Below are 16721 nucleotides of genomic sequence, written 5' to 3' on the forward strand. Positions count from 1 at the left end.
CTTTCCACCATTAATTTCCACACTAAAAATTACTTTCCTTCATCAGAAATGCTACTCCCCACATTCAATTTCCATTGACACACACAAAAAAAAATTCAATCCAAATGCATAACCAAAACTTGAGATCGATTCTCATCTAAAAATCGAAAAACAAACAAAAGCACAAATCATAAATCAAATTTCGATTTCTTCATTAATGAATAAACCACTCTTATTCCAAAACCAAAAACACAAGAATCTCTACAGTAGTAACCAAAGATTAGCATTTCTATTCATATAAACTGTACTTACATCAACAACAACAACAACAAAAAACCCGAAAATTCGAAACTTGCGTTGAATTCCCGGCCAGTAAAGCACATAGATGAAGATGATGATGATGATCGAATCTAAACAACACCTCTGATTAATCTTGTAAAGTTTACCATTTTCTGTCAGCAGGAACTAAAATTCTTCCCTCCATATATCTACACTGGACTAGCAACCAATTCTTCCCACATTACTAATTCTGCAATACAAATTTACAAACAAAATCAATATTCATTCTGAAAAAACCCAAATCAAAAATTTCAAAAAATGAAATGCCAAATAAATTTGAAAGACTGAAAATTTACCAAAATTATCCAGTTTTAGGCTGTTCGTTTACTTTATACATATCAGCTGATATCTCCGATAACCAGTACCCGGGAAAAACTGCCTGAAAATTTCCCAAAAAAATAAAATAAAATAAAAAATCAATCAATGCAACAGCACAAAAACACTAATAATAAATAAAAATATCCGAAAATTATAAAGAGAATTTAAAAAAAAACACAAACTTACATCGATTTGCCTTTGAACAAATTTGGGCCGTTTCTTGGGCCGACGAGCGGGCCTAGTACCCAACATCGCTAGAAAATCCTCCTCAATTTCTTGCTTAGAGAGAGTCCCGGAAAACTTCGCTCTAGGAGGTTCACCGCCATTTTCACCGGCGCTAACTTCACCGGAGTTTTTCCTCGCCGGAGATTTAGCCACCGGAGAAGAAGAAATATATTTCCGATCCGAAGAAGCGGGAAGATTATTAGGCTCCTTACAAACAGCCCTTCTAGTCCTCAAATTCCAAGGTCTGGTCTGTTCCGCCGTCGTCGGTGGAACAACGACGTCAGATTTTTGAAGAAAGGCGGCTTGCATCTGATGAACTTGAGCCTGAAAATCAAGAATGAGTTTCTCCCCTAATCCTTCGATCCCAATCTTACCATTGTCGTCGTCACTGGATCTCCGCTTCCGACGGTGGTTGAACTCGGAGTCGGCGGCGTCAACGGCGTCGTTTTGGTGATCGACGGGGGTGTCTTCCTTGACGCAGCGGAGCTGAACACGGCGGCCCCAGGTGACGTTGAAGCAGGGGAGAGAGGAGAAATTGGGGAGAGTTAGAGTTCCTTTGGATCGTTCTGGAACCATCATCGCCGCCATTGAATCGTGTTTTTGAGGTTGTTGTTGTTGTTCCGGAGACGGCGTTGGTTGTGGTCTGCGGTGTCGGTCGCCGTATTCCGCCGTGCCGGCGGAAATCACCATTAATTATTGAGGGGAGTAGCGAAGGTGGGTGAATGAGAGAGAATTGAAGAGGGGTTTGGTTTGGTTGGGTTGAGGAAGAGAAGAGAGAATTTGAGAGGAGAGAGAAAATTGTGATGGTTGTGTGTTGAGAATGTGACAAATCGCCGGGAATTACAAAATATATATGAGGGGTAAGGGAGATGGTGAGAGCAAGGGTAAGCGGAAGGAGGGAGTAGCGGACGAGCGAGCGGTTTTAACGTTCGTATACTTGTGCGAATTTTTTTCATTTTTTTTTGATATAAGAAAATAATAAACAAAAAAAAATAAAAAAATAAAAATATTGTGTCTAGTTGTCTACTATGGTCATTTTAAAGTTTTTTAAAAAAAGAGAGAACACCTAATGAAGCTATAGTTTCTTCAATTGGATTTTGTTTGATTCAAATGAAAAGGGGTAATTTGTACAAAAATCCGTAAAATTATTTACACACAAAGTAAGCTAAATACTAACTGTTTATAATTGTTAGAATTATTTCGGTGTGTACTTTAAAATAGTAACTGTATATAATTTTAACTAAAGTATAATTACATATATTAATAATATATACTAGTATATATTATGTGTGTTGCCAAGTATGGAAATCTCAACGTTACAATTTAATTAAGAAGAAAGAAGAAAGTAAAATAGTTAAAGTATGATAAACATTTAAAATCTTAGCTTGAGTGTATATTGTTGCTTCTCACATGATAATAGAACATTGTGAGTTCAATGATGAGATATTCTTTTATGTATTTGATCTAAGGGTGTATTTATTTCCTCTTAATCTATAGACCTTACAAAACATGCAAAACCAAATATTGATCTAAGGGTGCTATTACAAAGATACCCCTACATTTAATGAATTACCGGATTTGCCCTTGCTTATCTTTGTGCATTTGCTTGCCATCTGTAATGGAGAATACAACTGTTCTTCATGCCCTTCTTTGGTTGCCAGCCAAGGTGTCCTTGTTTCTTGTAAGAGCTGTTTTTGCTTTCGGAGGTTCGTTTGGCTGTGTGCTATGGGGTTTGCTCCGGGTCTTCTTTTTTGCTGGTTTGGTTTCCGCGTTTTTCGTCTGAATGATGAGGTTTGGAAGGGAAATGTTTCGGTCAGGCTGCCTGTGGAAGAGTGGTTGGTATGGTTTCTCTTCTCTTTAGGTCGAATCGTAGGTTTGGATGTTTTAGCTTACATTATTTGGGTTGGTGGCTTACATTGCATGTTAGCTTAGGATTATAATTACTGTTTGGTCTTTCTAGGAATGGAATGTCTTAATTGGGCACTACTTCAATGTCGTTTTACAGGAATTAAAAAAGACTTGGGGATGACTTTGTTGTACTTGGTATATAATAATATATAATAGATTTGTCTTTTGTTGTGTTTCTAGGGTTATCAATGGCGGTGGGCTTCTCTACCATAGTCTATATATAAGAATGACAGGATTTCCATTTTCTGGGTGTGGGTGACCTTAGTTCCCTGTGCAGAAGTCTTTGTTTGAGAGGTTGTGCTTAGTTGTAGATGACATTATATTACCTATTGTACATTGTGATTTGTGCATATGGATTCTGTTTCGGATTTGCTGCCAAATTAAACTTTAGATTATGAATATTTGACTACATATAGTTGCAATGCCTTTATAGGTGTGTTGTTGGTGCTTCAATTCTTATGATAATGGTTTGCCCTGTATTGTTGTGTGTGATTGTGGTTTTGTAGGTCTGTTATACTAATTAAAATTCTGTTGTGCTGTGTACGAAAATTTGTAATACCCCGTATTTTTATGCATTTTTATAAAGTATTTAAGTATTAATAAAATGTATTGTTAAGGGCTCAAGTACTTTAATTAAATATTTTAAGGGTTAAAGTATTTTAAATATAAGGTTTTATAAAAGTAAAATATATTTTGAGCCAAACGTTTATTAATTATTGGGCAATGCAAATTATTCCTACATACTCTTATTGGAATAACCCATTCCAAAACCCATAACTTAAGCCCTATCTCATAACTTAAGCCCACATTTTTATAAGCCCAAATTTAACCATACACTCTCTACTCTATAAATACACCATGAATTCCCAAAAATTTCCCACACAAAAAGGTTAGTCTTATTTTCTTTCTCCTTTGTTTTATTAATTTGTGTAATTATAATTATTAATTTATGGGTTTTGATATTATTATTTGAAATTAATTTAATTAGTATCAAGTTGTATTTTGATGATAAAACTTTATAATTTCAGATTTTATAAATGTCATAATTTTCAGATTTTGTAAATTTTATAACCTAGGGTTTTTAACTATTGAAAATCACGATTACAGGGTTTTTACGAACAATTGATTTAGGGCTTTTATAGTAATGATGTTTGAAATTTTGGTGATTATAACTACTAATTAGTTTAACTTAATTCCAGATTATTTTGAACACATAAATTTGTGTTTTAATTTTTAGATTTCCATTTGTTAATATTAATCCCATTTTAATCCCGATCAGGTTCTGAACTCATCTGATTTTGATAAAAAAAAGTAGTGTTTTCCATGTGGAAACAACGTTTTAAGAAAGACTCACTACTTATGGTAGTGAGCACCACCCTCTCGTGGCCAAATTCAGCCTCTAAATATGATTTTCAGGCGGTTTTTGATTTTTAACGAAGTTTTTTTATGCTTAAAATTTTATCCTTGAATTTGATTAATAAAATTAATTATGTTTAAAGTTAATTAAGCATAAATATATGTTTTTATTGAAGTTTTAAGAGGCTTTTCATCATACCGATGAAGGAGACTTGGAAGATGGAGCAACTTGCGAAGGCTTACATCAAATTCGTTGTGAGACTACATGGAGTTCCTGAGAATATCATGTCGGATATACATTCCTAGTTTCTTTTAAGAAATGGAAGGTATATAGGAGAACTTTGGTGATACATTGAGGACGACTACAACATCCACCCAATGGTATAATGACAAAATAATATTTGACAGGGGAATTTATGCAGAAAACATGTGTATTCAATTTCAGAAAGGATGTAACAAAGTCACCATACAAGCTAGCATTGGTATGGCAACATTTCGAGGTTGGAATAAAAGAATAACTTGGCATATTATCGGACCTTGGTAAAGTATAAGACAATTTTCATAAGTCATTGTGAAAGAACATTAACTAAAGGTATGAGTTGCAAAGGGATCTATTGAGTTCAGCCAATTTGATCATGAAAAAGCTAGACAAAATCAAACTTTCGAATATCAAATTGCTTCATACTTTTACTAGAGGATTGGTAAAAGATAGTATAGATGGAAATTGATTATTTTTGGTATAATGAGTAAGGAATTAATAAGAATTTTGGTTCGCAACAAGGAATGCATACAGAGAAGTATTATGACCTTACCAAGGATGGAATGAGAAAAGATCAACATAATTCTAAAGTTGAGTTAAGTGGAGTTATGGGGGCGTAACACGTTTTCTTTAAGGGGGGTAGAGTGCGATAGAATTACGTGCTTTTTCCTTAATTTTGGCATTTTAAAGTGCTTTTTCGTCAGTTTTACACTGATTTAGTTGATAAGTTTGATTATTTTACACACTAAGATGTGTAAGTTTATTACCAAAGTTGATTCTTACACTAATGCTAGTGTGAGTTTGTTAGACAGTCTAATAGTTTACACATTATTTTATGTAAGTTTTTAGTAAAGTTGTTATCTTACACATTATTTTGTGTAAGTTGGTCAGTAAGTTGGTTACTTTACACACTAGTTTGTGTGTGAATGAATAGATGAGGTAGAAAGGAAGTATCACAAAAGCACATCAACTAAAAGTATTAAGAAAAGTTTTTGGGATTTTAAGTATTTATTTGCCTTTAAACGAGTTTTTAAAGATTTTATACCTAAGTTTCAAGGACGAAACTTCTTTTAAGGGGGGTAGACTGCAATACCCCGCATTTTTATGCATTTTTATAAAATATTTAAGTATTAATAAAATGTATTGTTAAGGGCTCAAGTATTTTAATTAAATATTTTAAAGGGTTAAAGTATTTTAAATATAAGGTTTTATAAAAGTAAAATATATTTTGGGCCAAACGTTTATTAATTATTGGGCAATGCAAATTATTCCTACATACTCTTATTGGAATAACCCATTCCAAATCCAATAACTTAAGCTCTATCCCATAACTTAAGCCCACATTTTTATAAGCCCAAATTTAACCCTACACTCTCTACTCTATAAATATACCATGAATCCCTAAAAATTTCCCACACAAAAAGGTTAGTCTTATTTTCTTTCTCCTTTATTTTATTAATTTGTGTAATTATAATTATTGATTTATGGGTTTTGATATTATTGTTTGAAATTAATTTAATTAGTATCAAATTGTATTTTGATGATTAAACTTTATAATTTCAGATTTTATAAATGTCATAATTTTCAGATTTTGTAAATTTTATAATCTAGGGTTTTTAATAATTGAAAATCACGATTTCAGGGTTTTTACGAACAATTGATTTAGGGCTTTTATAGTAATGATGTTTGAAATTTTGGTGATTATAACTACTAATTAGTTTAACTTAATTCTAGATTATTTTGAACACATAAATTCGTGTTTTAATTTTTAGATTTCCGTTTGTTAATATTAATCCCATTTTAATCCCGATCAGGTTCTGAACTCATCTGATTTTGATAAAAAAAAGTAGTGTTTTCCATGTGGAAACAACGTTTTAAGAAAGACTCACTACTTATGGTAGTGAGCACCACCCTCTCGTGGCCAAATTCAGCCTCTAAATATGATTTTCAGGCAGTTTTTGATTTTTAACGAAGTTTTTTTATGCTTAAAATTTTATCCTTGAGTTTGATTAATAAAATTAATTATGTTTAAAGTTAATTAAGCATAAATATATGTTTTTATTGCAGTTTTAAGAGGCTTTTCATCATACTATAATATTAATTGTTGGTTTTTTTTTTTTTTTTTTTTTAGAAAGTGATTATTTCCTAGGAGACTTTTAATTGAGTATAAAAGTGATGTGTTGATAAAGTTTTGAAGGGTTTTTAATTAATCTAAAGTACTAGAAATAGTTTCTAAGTACTACTTTTGATGTTTTATAAAGAGGGTTTAATCACCCATTAAAAAGGGAGATTATTAGGGGTTTTAAATAATTTTCAGATTTTTATTAAACTTTAAACTTGCTGTAATTTCACGTATAAGAGTATATTTTAAGGTTTTATGAAGAAAATTTGAAGAACTATATATAAGCCTTTAATTTTAACTAAAGGGAAGGTTTTAAAGTGTTGTTTAATTGGATTTTGAAGGTTTTTAAGTAAGATAGTATTGCTGTAAATTTATTAGCTTGGGTATTAATTTAATTCTCGTTGTTTGGTTTAGGAGAGGAGTTTATAGAAGGTGATTTCTAGTGAGTAAAGTGGCATACCAATTCGTTTACTCAAGGTACGTACGAGTTACGAAACCTTGCCTTTAGAAGTATGTTTAGGGATGTATCGCGAACTTAGTATCATGTATAGAGAAGACTGGGTATGATTGTTTGGTTATACATTGTGATTTCCGTATGATGTGCACTATTTTACTTTGCAAATATTATTTATGCATTAACTTTTCAAGATGCGCTTAGAGGCAAAGGTATGTGAATATGTGGAATGATTTATTTATTACCCATTCATGATTATTGAAATAGAATGAGTAAAGGAAGAATTCAAGTCTTATGAGACGAGGTTAAGGTTTAAGGGGTGCCTTATGCACTCAAGGTGTTTATACACCGAGGTAGTTAAAGGAACCAATAATGAACATTGCTTGTCACTAATTAATCAAGAATTGAATTGGAAATTTGGTGTACTTGATTGAATGGATATTGGATTGATTGTATTGCTTGCATATGAGTCATCACCAAGTCTAAACTTGTAAATCTCGTAAAGTGCAAGATGGATGAGCAATAAAACTCTGGATTGGTGCACATCTAGAGTAATGACAATCAGGGGTTGGGGTACACGGGGTATTAGCCGTGCACTTTTCTCGAGGCCGTCTGATCTACGAGTCTCTTATTTTAAATACTTTTCAAAACTAGGAGTTAGATGAGATCTCATACTAGCTACGTCACGGAGTCGCACCTGTGGTCGTTGGATGTTTTATTGATGTTTCCGAAAGGAGGCATGGGGTTTTCTTTTATTGATGTTCCAAATGGAGCATGAGTTGGACAACCTTGTCTATTGCTTAATCCAATGAATAAAAATGATGAGTTAACTACTTTTAACTAATGGAGTCTTAGTAAATTGATAGTTGAGTCATGTGTTGAGTCTACAAATTAATGATGTGTGTTGATTGATTATTAGTAGCATGCTAGGGATTTCTTATTATGTTTCGCAGCTTGTATGTACTCAGCTTTGCTGATTGCGTGCTTTGTGTCTCTTTCTTTGGTCATGGCCTTCGCCTTTCAATGACCCTGTGACGATCCAATTTTTACACTTGTAATATTGGGGAGCAGATTAACCACAGGTTCTTACACATGCAACATCCGTAGCTAGGTGGTGGGATCTTGAGTGGAGTGTTGATTGCTTTTCTTATTTTTATTGCTGTTTAGTTTTGAAGTTATTTAAACTTAATTTCACTTTTATACTACTTCTATTGGTTTGAGTTTTGAATAAGGGCTTTAATGGTTCCAAGTTGTAAAACTTAATTTGGTTTTGGTTATTGGTTTTGAAACTTATTTATAACTGATTTAATTTTCCGCTGCTAATTTCTGATATAGCCTTAACGTTTGAACACGTGGCGGTAGCACGCCGGTAATTCTCTTGAATATTGTTCAGGTTACTCCCAGGTTTAAAGAGAGAATTATTGGGGTGTTACAAAATTTGAGACCATATAATAGCTTCCTTTGACTTGCTTTATTGTCTTTATAAAATAGTTAATTGCTGTAGTATTCGGAGTAGCAACAAATAAATTGTGGGTTTGGATTTTTGTAATAGTTGGAATACCAATTGGTAAATGGCTGGATGTGTATGTTTTTATTTGAGTTTTCTGGGGTTACAGGATTGTTGATATCATTGTTTGTGCTTCTGCTGCTGGAGCTTGGTTTGTTCTGTTGACTTTAGAAGACTTTTTAAGGTAATTCCTATTTCTTTTTCTATGTACTGTGTCTTCAGTGCTTGTTTTTGACAGTATGTTTCTTTGCTGAGATTTTCTTGTTATTTTTAGTTTTATCATTGTGGGTTACAGTTTGGTAGGGAAAAAAAAATCACAATCATTACATTGCCTTATGAGTCTTCTTTTTCCTGTACTATTGATTCCAAAAACAAATGTACTATTTAGAGTATATTTTTATATTCCTTCAGCTTAGTGCAGTTTTCCTAAAATTGTTAAAAGGAGATGCTTCGGGTAATTGATTGCTTGTTCCTCTTTCGCTTCTTGTAAAGGGACATTGAAGTAATGCCCAGGTAAGTTACTCCATTAATGTAACCCAAAAGAACCTAGCCTATAATTGGACCAAGAGAGAAAAGTAATCACTTCGTTATTATAGAACACTATGTCAAGTTTGTTCAACAATGTAGTTTCCATGAACACTAAGATCGTATAGTAATATCATTGCCACTTTTTGGGTGTCCAGAATATAGATATACTTGCCGATATACTTGCCTTTCAAAGATTCATTTCCCGGTTTCCATTAGCTACTACATGTAGCATGCTTATTCGATGTTCATTTCTGTGGCTATTTGTCCTGTTTTAAAAGGTGCTGCTTGCTCCTGGTTACAGTTCATTATGCTTTGTTACATACAAGTATTTTTTGAAGTTTTAGAGCATTTAGGATTCTTACTACTGATTTTATATTTGAGGCATAGTTTCTGTGTCTTTACTTATATGGTGTTATGCATAGGATTCTTGTCTTTGTATTTAGGCCTTCTTTTAATTTAGGTTTCCCTTAATAGATTTCATTCTACCTTCTGTTACATCTTGTAGATAGGGTTTAGCGGTCTTATTTGGAAGAGGAATGCGTGTTTTGTTCTACATGGTTTTTGTCCTGAACATTAATTTTGCCATTACGGGTTATGGCTAGACGATCAAACAGAGTCTTTGTTCCTTTTCAGCCTCTTTTGGAAAAGGTTGTTGCTTGGTTGCAGTTTCCATCTCCGGTATATGGATTCATGATGTTGCTAAGAATAATGTATTTGTACGGGTTAATAAGCAAAACTCTCGTATATAGTTCATTTTTTATGGCGGAGATGCTGCTATGGTTGAAGAGTCTCGTGAAAGAGCAGCTCACAAGGCTGTGAAAAGATTAGTCTGTCGTTTTAATGTCCGAGTGTCTGATTTCACACATGAGCGTATTAAAATGTACTGGTTGTGTGTAAAATTGTATAAGAATGTATGTGCTGAATTAGTGCAAGGCAAAGAAGACTTGTGTCGCATACGTGCAGAATGCAGTACACAGGAGGATGTATCATTTCATGATATTCATGTTGCATTTGATTTTGCACACTTTTTGGGAGTCTTAGTTAGGAAGACTGGTGTGACTGTAACTGGTATTGAGACCACCAAGTTAGAAGGACATGGCTATATGTCTTGGTTAATGGTCACTTGTCCTCATAATAGTATTAGGATGGAGTGCATCTTCAGTGATCCTTGTGCTGAAAAAGATGTTGCTGAGCAAAGAGTTGCTAAGAAGGCATGCTTTTTTATAGCTTCTGTGCTCAATCTAGAGATAGTTGATGTTAACTATGGTGCTGCAGCAAAGCTGAGCGCAGAATGTTCCTTGATAAGGGAGAGGCATTTGGTTTTGAAAGGTCATGTAGAATGTTTGCAAAGGAGTTCAAAGCAATCTGAGTCTGTTACCTGCTTGGTTAGCAATGGATGTGTGACACCAACTGATGAAGTAAACTAGATTCTCAGTGGTGTAGTAACTTTGTAGCTCAATTCGATTTATTAGTGATGGTTGTTTCAGATACAAGTATTAGACGGTATCATGTAGCTAGAGTTTTTTTGTTGATGTAATGAGACCAGCTATTTGAATGTATTGCCTATTATGGCTTCCTTTTTATGAATGAAGTTATTGTTTGTAGCATGTCTTATAATTTAAAGTGTTGCAGTGTTTAGCTTTGGTTATTTTACCTTTAAAGGGAATAACTTTGTTTATCATTTTCCTGTTGTGTGTGGGTTTCTGATATTACATCTATTACAGATTTAATCTACAGAAGGCTTTGCGAAATCTTGTAACCTTCCAGCTTTCACAGCCTGTTATGAAGCTGTGACAATGGGTATTGTCTTAATTTGAAGCATTTACACTTTAATTTTCCATATACAGCTGGTTTTTGATTCATTTGCTCCTTCAGGTCACTCTAATCTGTTGTCTGTTAGATTGCCAATATGACATACCTCAGCTATCTAAGAAAAGATGTAGTAGATTAAATAGGACTGCACAAAGGACATCACAATCAGTATTTGCTAGGTATATATATCAATCACAGTTATATTACTTAGGATAAGTAGCACTTGTATTTGGAAGCAATTTGTTTACAAGTTTACCTTTAAATGTAGCCCATGTTCACCAGCCAATCAGTTTTCTCCTACACAGCCTCCACAGCGTCGTACATCAAAGAGACAGGAATGTATACAGTAAGTAGCTATGCCTTAGCTGAATAGGTACATCGTATTCATTGTGCAGGCACTATTATGTTTACCTTTGCTGCATTGCATATGCATATAGTGTTGCCTTATTTGAACTGCTACATGAATGTTTTTTTTTAACTGGTTGTGGGTACAAATTACTACACTATTTAAGGTACTTGTTTCCTAACTATGATATAAATAACAGAATAGAACATCTATTTCATGCAGTGTAGCAGAAACATGAATAGATTTTCTTTCTACAAAAAAAAAAAAAAAAAAAACATATCTCATGTACAACGTAAATGGTTATGCCAATTCTATGTATCTTCTATTATCATTAAGTGTCTTATTTGTTTGTTTGTCTTCTCTGGATTTTTGTTAGATGTTCTTGGTGCTGCTATGGATCGACAGTTACCAACAGAGCCTTTCAAACTTTCTATGCCTTTCTTCTGTGACAAATGCGGCGCAAAAAAATTTATGTTTGAGTCCTTGCACTTCTGCTGTGGGAATGGAGACATCACAATAGCCGCGACTGAGTATCCTCTTGAACTTGTTTATTTGTTTACTTTGAAGGAGGAAGGTGTTGTGCATTTTAGAAAATATGCTAGATTATACAATAATTTGTTCGCATTTAGTTCGCTCGGGGGTTATTATTATGCAAACACGTACAAAGGGATTTATGTTTTCAAATTACACGGTCAAATGTATCATTTTGTCCCGGATTTATTGCCTGACGATGGCAATCCAAAATATCTCCAATTATACTTCTATGATGGTCAGCATGAATCAGAAAATAGGGTAGGTTGTTTCCTTGAAATAAGAGAAGGTGTGATTAGCATTCTGATGCAAGTATCTGAATGAAATCCTTACGTTGTATTCTTCCGAACTTTAAGGGACATGGTTATTCATGCAGATGCAAGAATTATTCTAAATCAAGCCCCGGTGCTTGATCAACGTGTTTATAATGCTCCTGTTGTTGATGATGTTGCTGTTATCTGGCCAGACAGTGCTTCATCTAGCCAAAGCTTGAGCCCGTATATATTAGTTAGTGGAAGATCTGATGAATCTCACCGAATATATCATAATTATGGTTGCTATGATCCGCTTTAGTATCCTTTGTTATTTCCTCGAGAAGAATGTGGTTGGACTCAAGGGCTAAAAAAAAAATTCTCACCCATCTCGGAGATCAGTAGATTCAATTCCAAATCCTATAATGTCTTGTGATGTTCATCCTGCAACAGATTTATTAGACCAGGAAGAAACACGTAAACATTCTATAATTTATATGTCATATTTTATATTTGTAAGCTTCCTACATTTTTCTCTTTGAAACATTTTCTGCCATTTCTTAATTGCAGGTGTAAAGAGGAAGAACACTAAAGCAAACAAGTTTATTTCTTCTAGGGAGTATTATGCATACAAGTTGCAAATTAGGCCTACCAACATGATGTTGCGAGCAGGTAGGTGTTTTTAGCAATACATAGTTGATATGTATGTAAAGATTGAAAATACAAGACTTTATTACTTTTGAAATAATCAGGACACTATAAGAGCTGATCTATATAAAGGTATTTTGGATTCACTGGCTTCTAGGGAGACTCTTGGACAAAATGTTGGTCGTAGAGTTATTTTACCTCCTACTTATATTGGTGGTCCTCGGGATATGAAGAAGCGGTATTTAAATGCTATGGCTTTAGTACAGAGATTTGGTAAGCCAGATATTTTTGTAACAATTACTTTTAACGCAAATTGGCCTGAAATAAAAGCCAAGTTAGCTGCTGGTGAGACAACACAAGACAAACCTGATTTGGTTGCTAGGATTTTTAAAGAAAAATTGCTAGTATTAAAAAAATAAATCATGGAGAAAAAAATATTCGGGGAAGTTACTACAATTGTATATGTAGTCGAGTTTCAGAAAAGAGGGCTGCCACATGCACATTTCCTAATTATTCTGAAACCTGAATACAAGCTCAAGTGTCCTGCTGACTATGATCGATTTGTTTGTGCTGAAATACCTGCTCAAACTAATGTCATTTTGCGAAGAATTGTGCTGGCACATATGATGCATGGTCCTTGTGGTATACTGAATCCAAAATGTCCATGTATGCACAAAAATGACGTGAAGCGCAGCTGTAAGAACAAGTACCCTAAGCAGTTTTGCAATGAAACAACTAATAATAAATATGGTTATCCTATCTACCGCAAGAGAGAAACTGGGGAGCAGGTCACCATAAGAAATGCACAGTTAGACAACCAGTGGGTTATTCCTTATAATCCTTATCTTTCAATGCTATTTGATTGTCACTTGAATGTTAAAGTATGTTCGACAATTAAAGCAGTAAAGTATCTATACAAGTATGTGTATAAGGGTCATGATAGAATTTCGTACAATGTTGTGGCTTCTAATAGTGATGATGTAGATGAAATTCAGCAATATCAATCAGGAAGGTGGGTATCTCCTTGTGAAGCTGCATGGAGAATATTCAGTTTTGACCTATTTGAAATGCACCCTTCTGTTTTACCTTTCCAAGTCCATTACCATGTAGACTGTTCATGTGCATTCGCATGAGAGGCTGCGTTATGTGGTTTTAGATGCTAAACGCTCAAGAACTCAGTTAACTGAATTTTTTACAATGAGTGTTGTTACTGAACATGGGCTAGGATATTTATATGGTGAATTTTATGAGCACTATACATGGCATCAAGGTGATAAGAAATGGAAACAGAGAGTACAGAACATGATTTTAGTTGGCCGATTAGCATTTGTGTTTACTGCTGAAGGGGAACGGTTCTTCCTTGGGCTCCTGTTGCTGAATGTAAGAGGTCCTAAGTCTTTTGAAGATTTGCGCACTGTTAAGGGTTGCCTTTACCGACTTTTCAGGAAGCTGCTTTAAAGCAACGCCTTATAGAAGATGATGATACAGCTAATTCCACAATGACTGAGGCATGTGAAACCCATATGCCTGCTGCTTTGCGTCGCCTATTTGCAACAGTGTTAATGTTTTTCCAGCCAAGAGATCCTGCTGCTTTATGGAATACTTATTATTCTTTTCTTGCTGAAAATTTCTCTCACAAGTTCCCAAATCAACTGGTGAAAATACAGCAGCTTACTGTTAGAGTAGTTGAGCAGCACCTAGAAGCCATGGGAAAATCCCTTGCTTTTTTGGTCTGGAACAATTAATATCACAAGTTAGTGATGAGTTTAGACGTACAAAGGATATTATAGATGCTCTTGATGCACCAATCCCAGAGGAGTTCTTAAGCTGTCGCTCACAGTTAAACTTTGCACAGAATGCTGCTTTCGAGTGTATAATGGAACATGTCATACAACAAAAAAGTGGTGCTTTCTTTATTGATGGTCCAAGAGGTACAGGGAAGATTTTTCTCTACAATTCTCTATATGCGAAAATACGACAAATGAACAAGATTGTTTTACCTACAGCTACATAGGGAATTGCTGCAACAAACATTCCTTTGGGGAGAACTGCTCATTCACGCTTCAAAATCCCAACTGACGATGAAGGTACATTGGTGTGTGATGTTCCAAAATGAGGAAGTTTAGCTGCATTGTTAAAGGAAACCGCTCTAATAATATGGGATGAGATTTCTATGGCTAAAAAGCAAAATGTAGAATCTTTAGATCTTCTATTGCAGGATATATGCGGGAATAAGGTGGTGTTTGGAGGAAAAGTTGTTGTTTTGGGAGGGGATTTCCGACAGGTTTTGCCAGTAATCCCTCGTAAGACTATGAAGGAAGCAGTAGAAGCAAGTATTGTAACTTCTTATCTGTGGCCCAAGTTTATGAAATTCAGGATAATAGAAAACATTAGAGCAAGAGAAGATCCAGTGTATGCTACTTTTTTGCTTGGTTTAGGCAATGGTGAACTGCAGCAAATAGAAAATGCCTTGGTCGAGTTACCAGAACATGTTATACAGTGCATAGAAAACTTTACAGACTTGGTGACCACTGTTACAGAAACAACATTTCCAGAAATTGGTCATGGCCGCTTTGATGCTCAGGTTTTCACTAGGAAGGCGATTCTGACACCCATGAATGATGACGTGGATGCTATAAACACATTCATGATTGAGAAATTTCCTGGACAGGTTGTTACATACAAGATTTTTGATGCTGTTTTTAATGATACATGTAGTATATATCCTATAGAATTTATTAACAAGCTCTACCCTAGTGGAATAAGTCCTCATGAGCTTGTGCTAAAGGAAAATTGCCCTGTTATATTGTTAAGGAATTTGCAGCCATATTCAGGTTTATGCAATGGTATAAGGCTAATCTGTAAGAAATTCTTCCCAAATGTGATTTAGTGTACTATATCAGTTGGCCATTACAAAGGGGAGGATCTTTTCATACACAGGATTAATTTAAGGCCTTCTAAGTCTATCAAATATCTGTTCATGTTTGAACAGAAACAATTTCCTATAAAACTTAGCTTTGCAATGACAATTAACAAGTCTCAAGGGCAGACTCTAAGCTAAGTATCCATTTATCTGCCACGCCTATGTTTTTCCCATGCCCAGCTTTATGTTGCATAGTCATGAGCTAAGAAATCAAAAGATGTTTGCGTTTTCACTATAACTAGTACTAATGAATGTTCTGCAAATGCAGTAAGGAATGTAGTATCTCATAAACTTTTACTTCTAGTAGGCAATGTTCAAAATGATACAATGTAGAGTGACTACTGCATTGCATTGTTGTAGGCAAACACAACTGCATCAGAGTTGCTAATGCTAATTGTTTCTGAATAGAGTAAGGTTCAATTTGTGTTTATCTTCACACATCAAAGCAGGATTTAATAATACTGACACGTGTTTTAATTTGAATGCAGGTTGCACGGTATGCAAGTCCAATATTTCCTTTATAAAGGACATTGTAAGTACCTCGATGCACTTAAATAGAATAACTAATTCAGTACATATGTGATACCTTATGTACTATGTGTTTTTCTAACGAAATCGTTGTATTATAACTTAGAAAAATAACTCTGTTACTTATAGTTAGTCCTTTCCTGCCCTGAATTATGTGCTACTTGTGCACTAATGTACTATTACAGTGATAATCATTAGGTGTAGATGTTAATCACACATTTTTGACAGCCTCACTTCGAATTCTTACTTCCTTTCAATGACAAGAGTCGGTAGTGTCTATTTGAATCATTCTGCCATTAAGAAATATGTTCTTCTTACTATATATATATAGAGTTAGTATCCCAACCTTTGATTCATTTGTATTTGCCTTGGAGAAAGCAACATAGTTGTTATACTATTCTGTATTATATGAAGTCAGTTATTTGCTTAAAAAAAGGTATGTTTTATAGTAAAGTATGCTTTGCTATACATACTGGATGCAGAATACGATAATAGTCAGTTCTATTCTCTCTTGTATATGTTAAGCTGCTACGTATACTGTGCATCAATTCTATACTTCAAATAATTTTCCCGATTCACACTTACTAGCAATCATTACAAATAATATGTATCGCATGCCGTAAAATATTTTTTTTCCTAATAATAGTGCTTCTTGTGTGTTTTTTTAGGTTATTATTTGGGTTATGT

At 34.3% G+C, this 16721-nt stretch overlaps 3 protein-coding genes across 3 annotated transcripts; 2 read left to right on the top strand and 1 right to left on the bottom strand.

Annotated features, from left to right (window-relative positions):
• Positions 1 to 249: 249 nt before the first annotated feature.
• Positions 250 to 1681, bottom strand: LOC145563728 (uncharacterized). The gene is made up of 3 exons (XM_081624160.1): positions 823 to 1681; positions 615 to 697; positions 250 to 508 (listed from the first exon to the last, which is right to left on the bottom strand). The coding sequence occupies exons 1-2, from the start codon at positions 1549 to 1551 to the stop codon at positions 620 to 622; spliced, it is 807 nt and encodes a 268-aa protein (XP_081480286.1). The 5' UTR covers positions 1552 to 1681; the 3' UTR covers positions 250 to 508; positions 615 to 619.
• Positions 1682 to 13005: 11324 nt separating this feature from the next.
• On the top strand, positions 13006 to 14597 carry LOC145564956 (uncharacterized). The gene is made up of 4 exons (XM_081625101.1): positions 13006 to 13599; positions 13694 to 13963; positions 14029 to 14313; positions 14439 to 14597. Exons 1-4 carry the CDS (start codon positions 13006 to 13008, stop codon positions 14595 to 14597), a joined length of 1308 nt encoding a protein of 435 aa, XP_081481227.1.
• Positions 14598 to 14756: 159 nt separating this feature from the next.
• On the top strand, positions 14757 to 15473 carry LOC145564957 (uncharacterized). The gene has a single exon (XM_081625102.1). It carries the CDS (start codon positions 14757 to 14759, stop codon positions 15471 to 15473), a length of 717 nt encoding a protein of 238 aa, XP_081481228.1.
• Positions 15474 to 16721: the final 1248 nt, after the last annotated feature.

Source organism: Chenopodium album, chromosome 10 (assembly GCF_948465745.1).
Source record: "Chenopodium album chromosome 10, dcCheAlbu1.1, whole genome shotgun sequence".
NCBI classification, from domain to species: domain Eukaryota; kingdom Viridiplantae; phylum Streptophyta; class Magnoliopsida; order Caryophyllales; family Amaranthaceae; genus Chenopodium; species Chenopodium album.

Coding starts and splice junctions, on each gene's coding strand:
- LOC145563728 (XM_081624160.1), bottom strand. CDS start 1,551: ATGGTGATTTCCGCCGGCACGGCGGAATACGGCGACCGACACCGCAGA. Junction 698..822: donor TTGTTCAAAGGCAAATCGAT/GTAAGTTTGTGT, acceptor GGAAATTTTCAG/GCAGTTTTTCCCGGGTACTG.
- LOC145564956 (XM_081625101.1), top strand. CDS start 13,006: ATGGAGAAAAAAATATTCGGGGAAGTTACTACAATTGTATATGTAGTC. Junction 13,600..13,693: donor AATATCAATCAGGAAGGTGG/GTATCTCCTTGT, acceptor ATTACCATGTAG/ACTGTTCATGTGCATTCGCA. Junction 13,964..14,028: donor TTGGGCTCCTGTTGCTGAAT/GTAAGAGGTCCT, acceptor CCGACTTTTCAG/GAAGCTGCTTTAAAGCAACG.
- LOC145564957 (XM_081625102.1), top strand. CDS start 14,757: ATGGCTAAAAAGCAAAATGTAGAATCTTTAGATCTTCTATTGCAGGAT.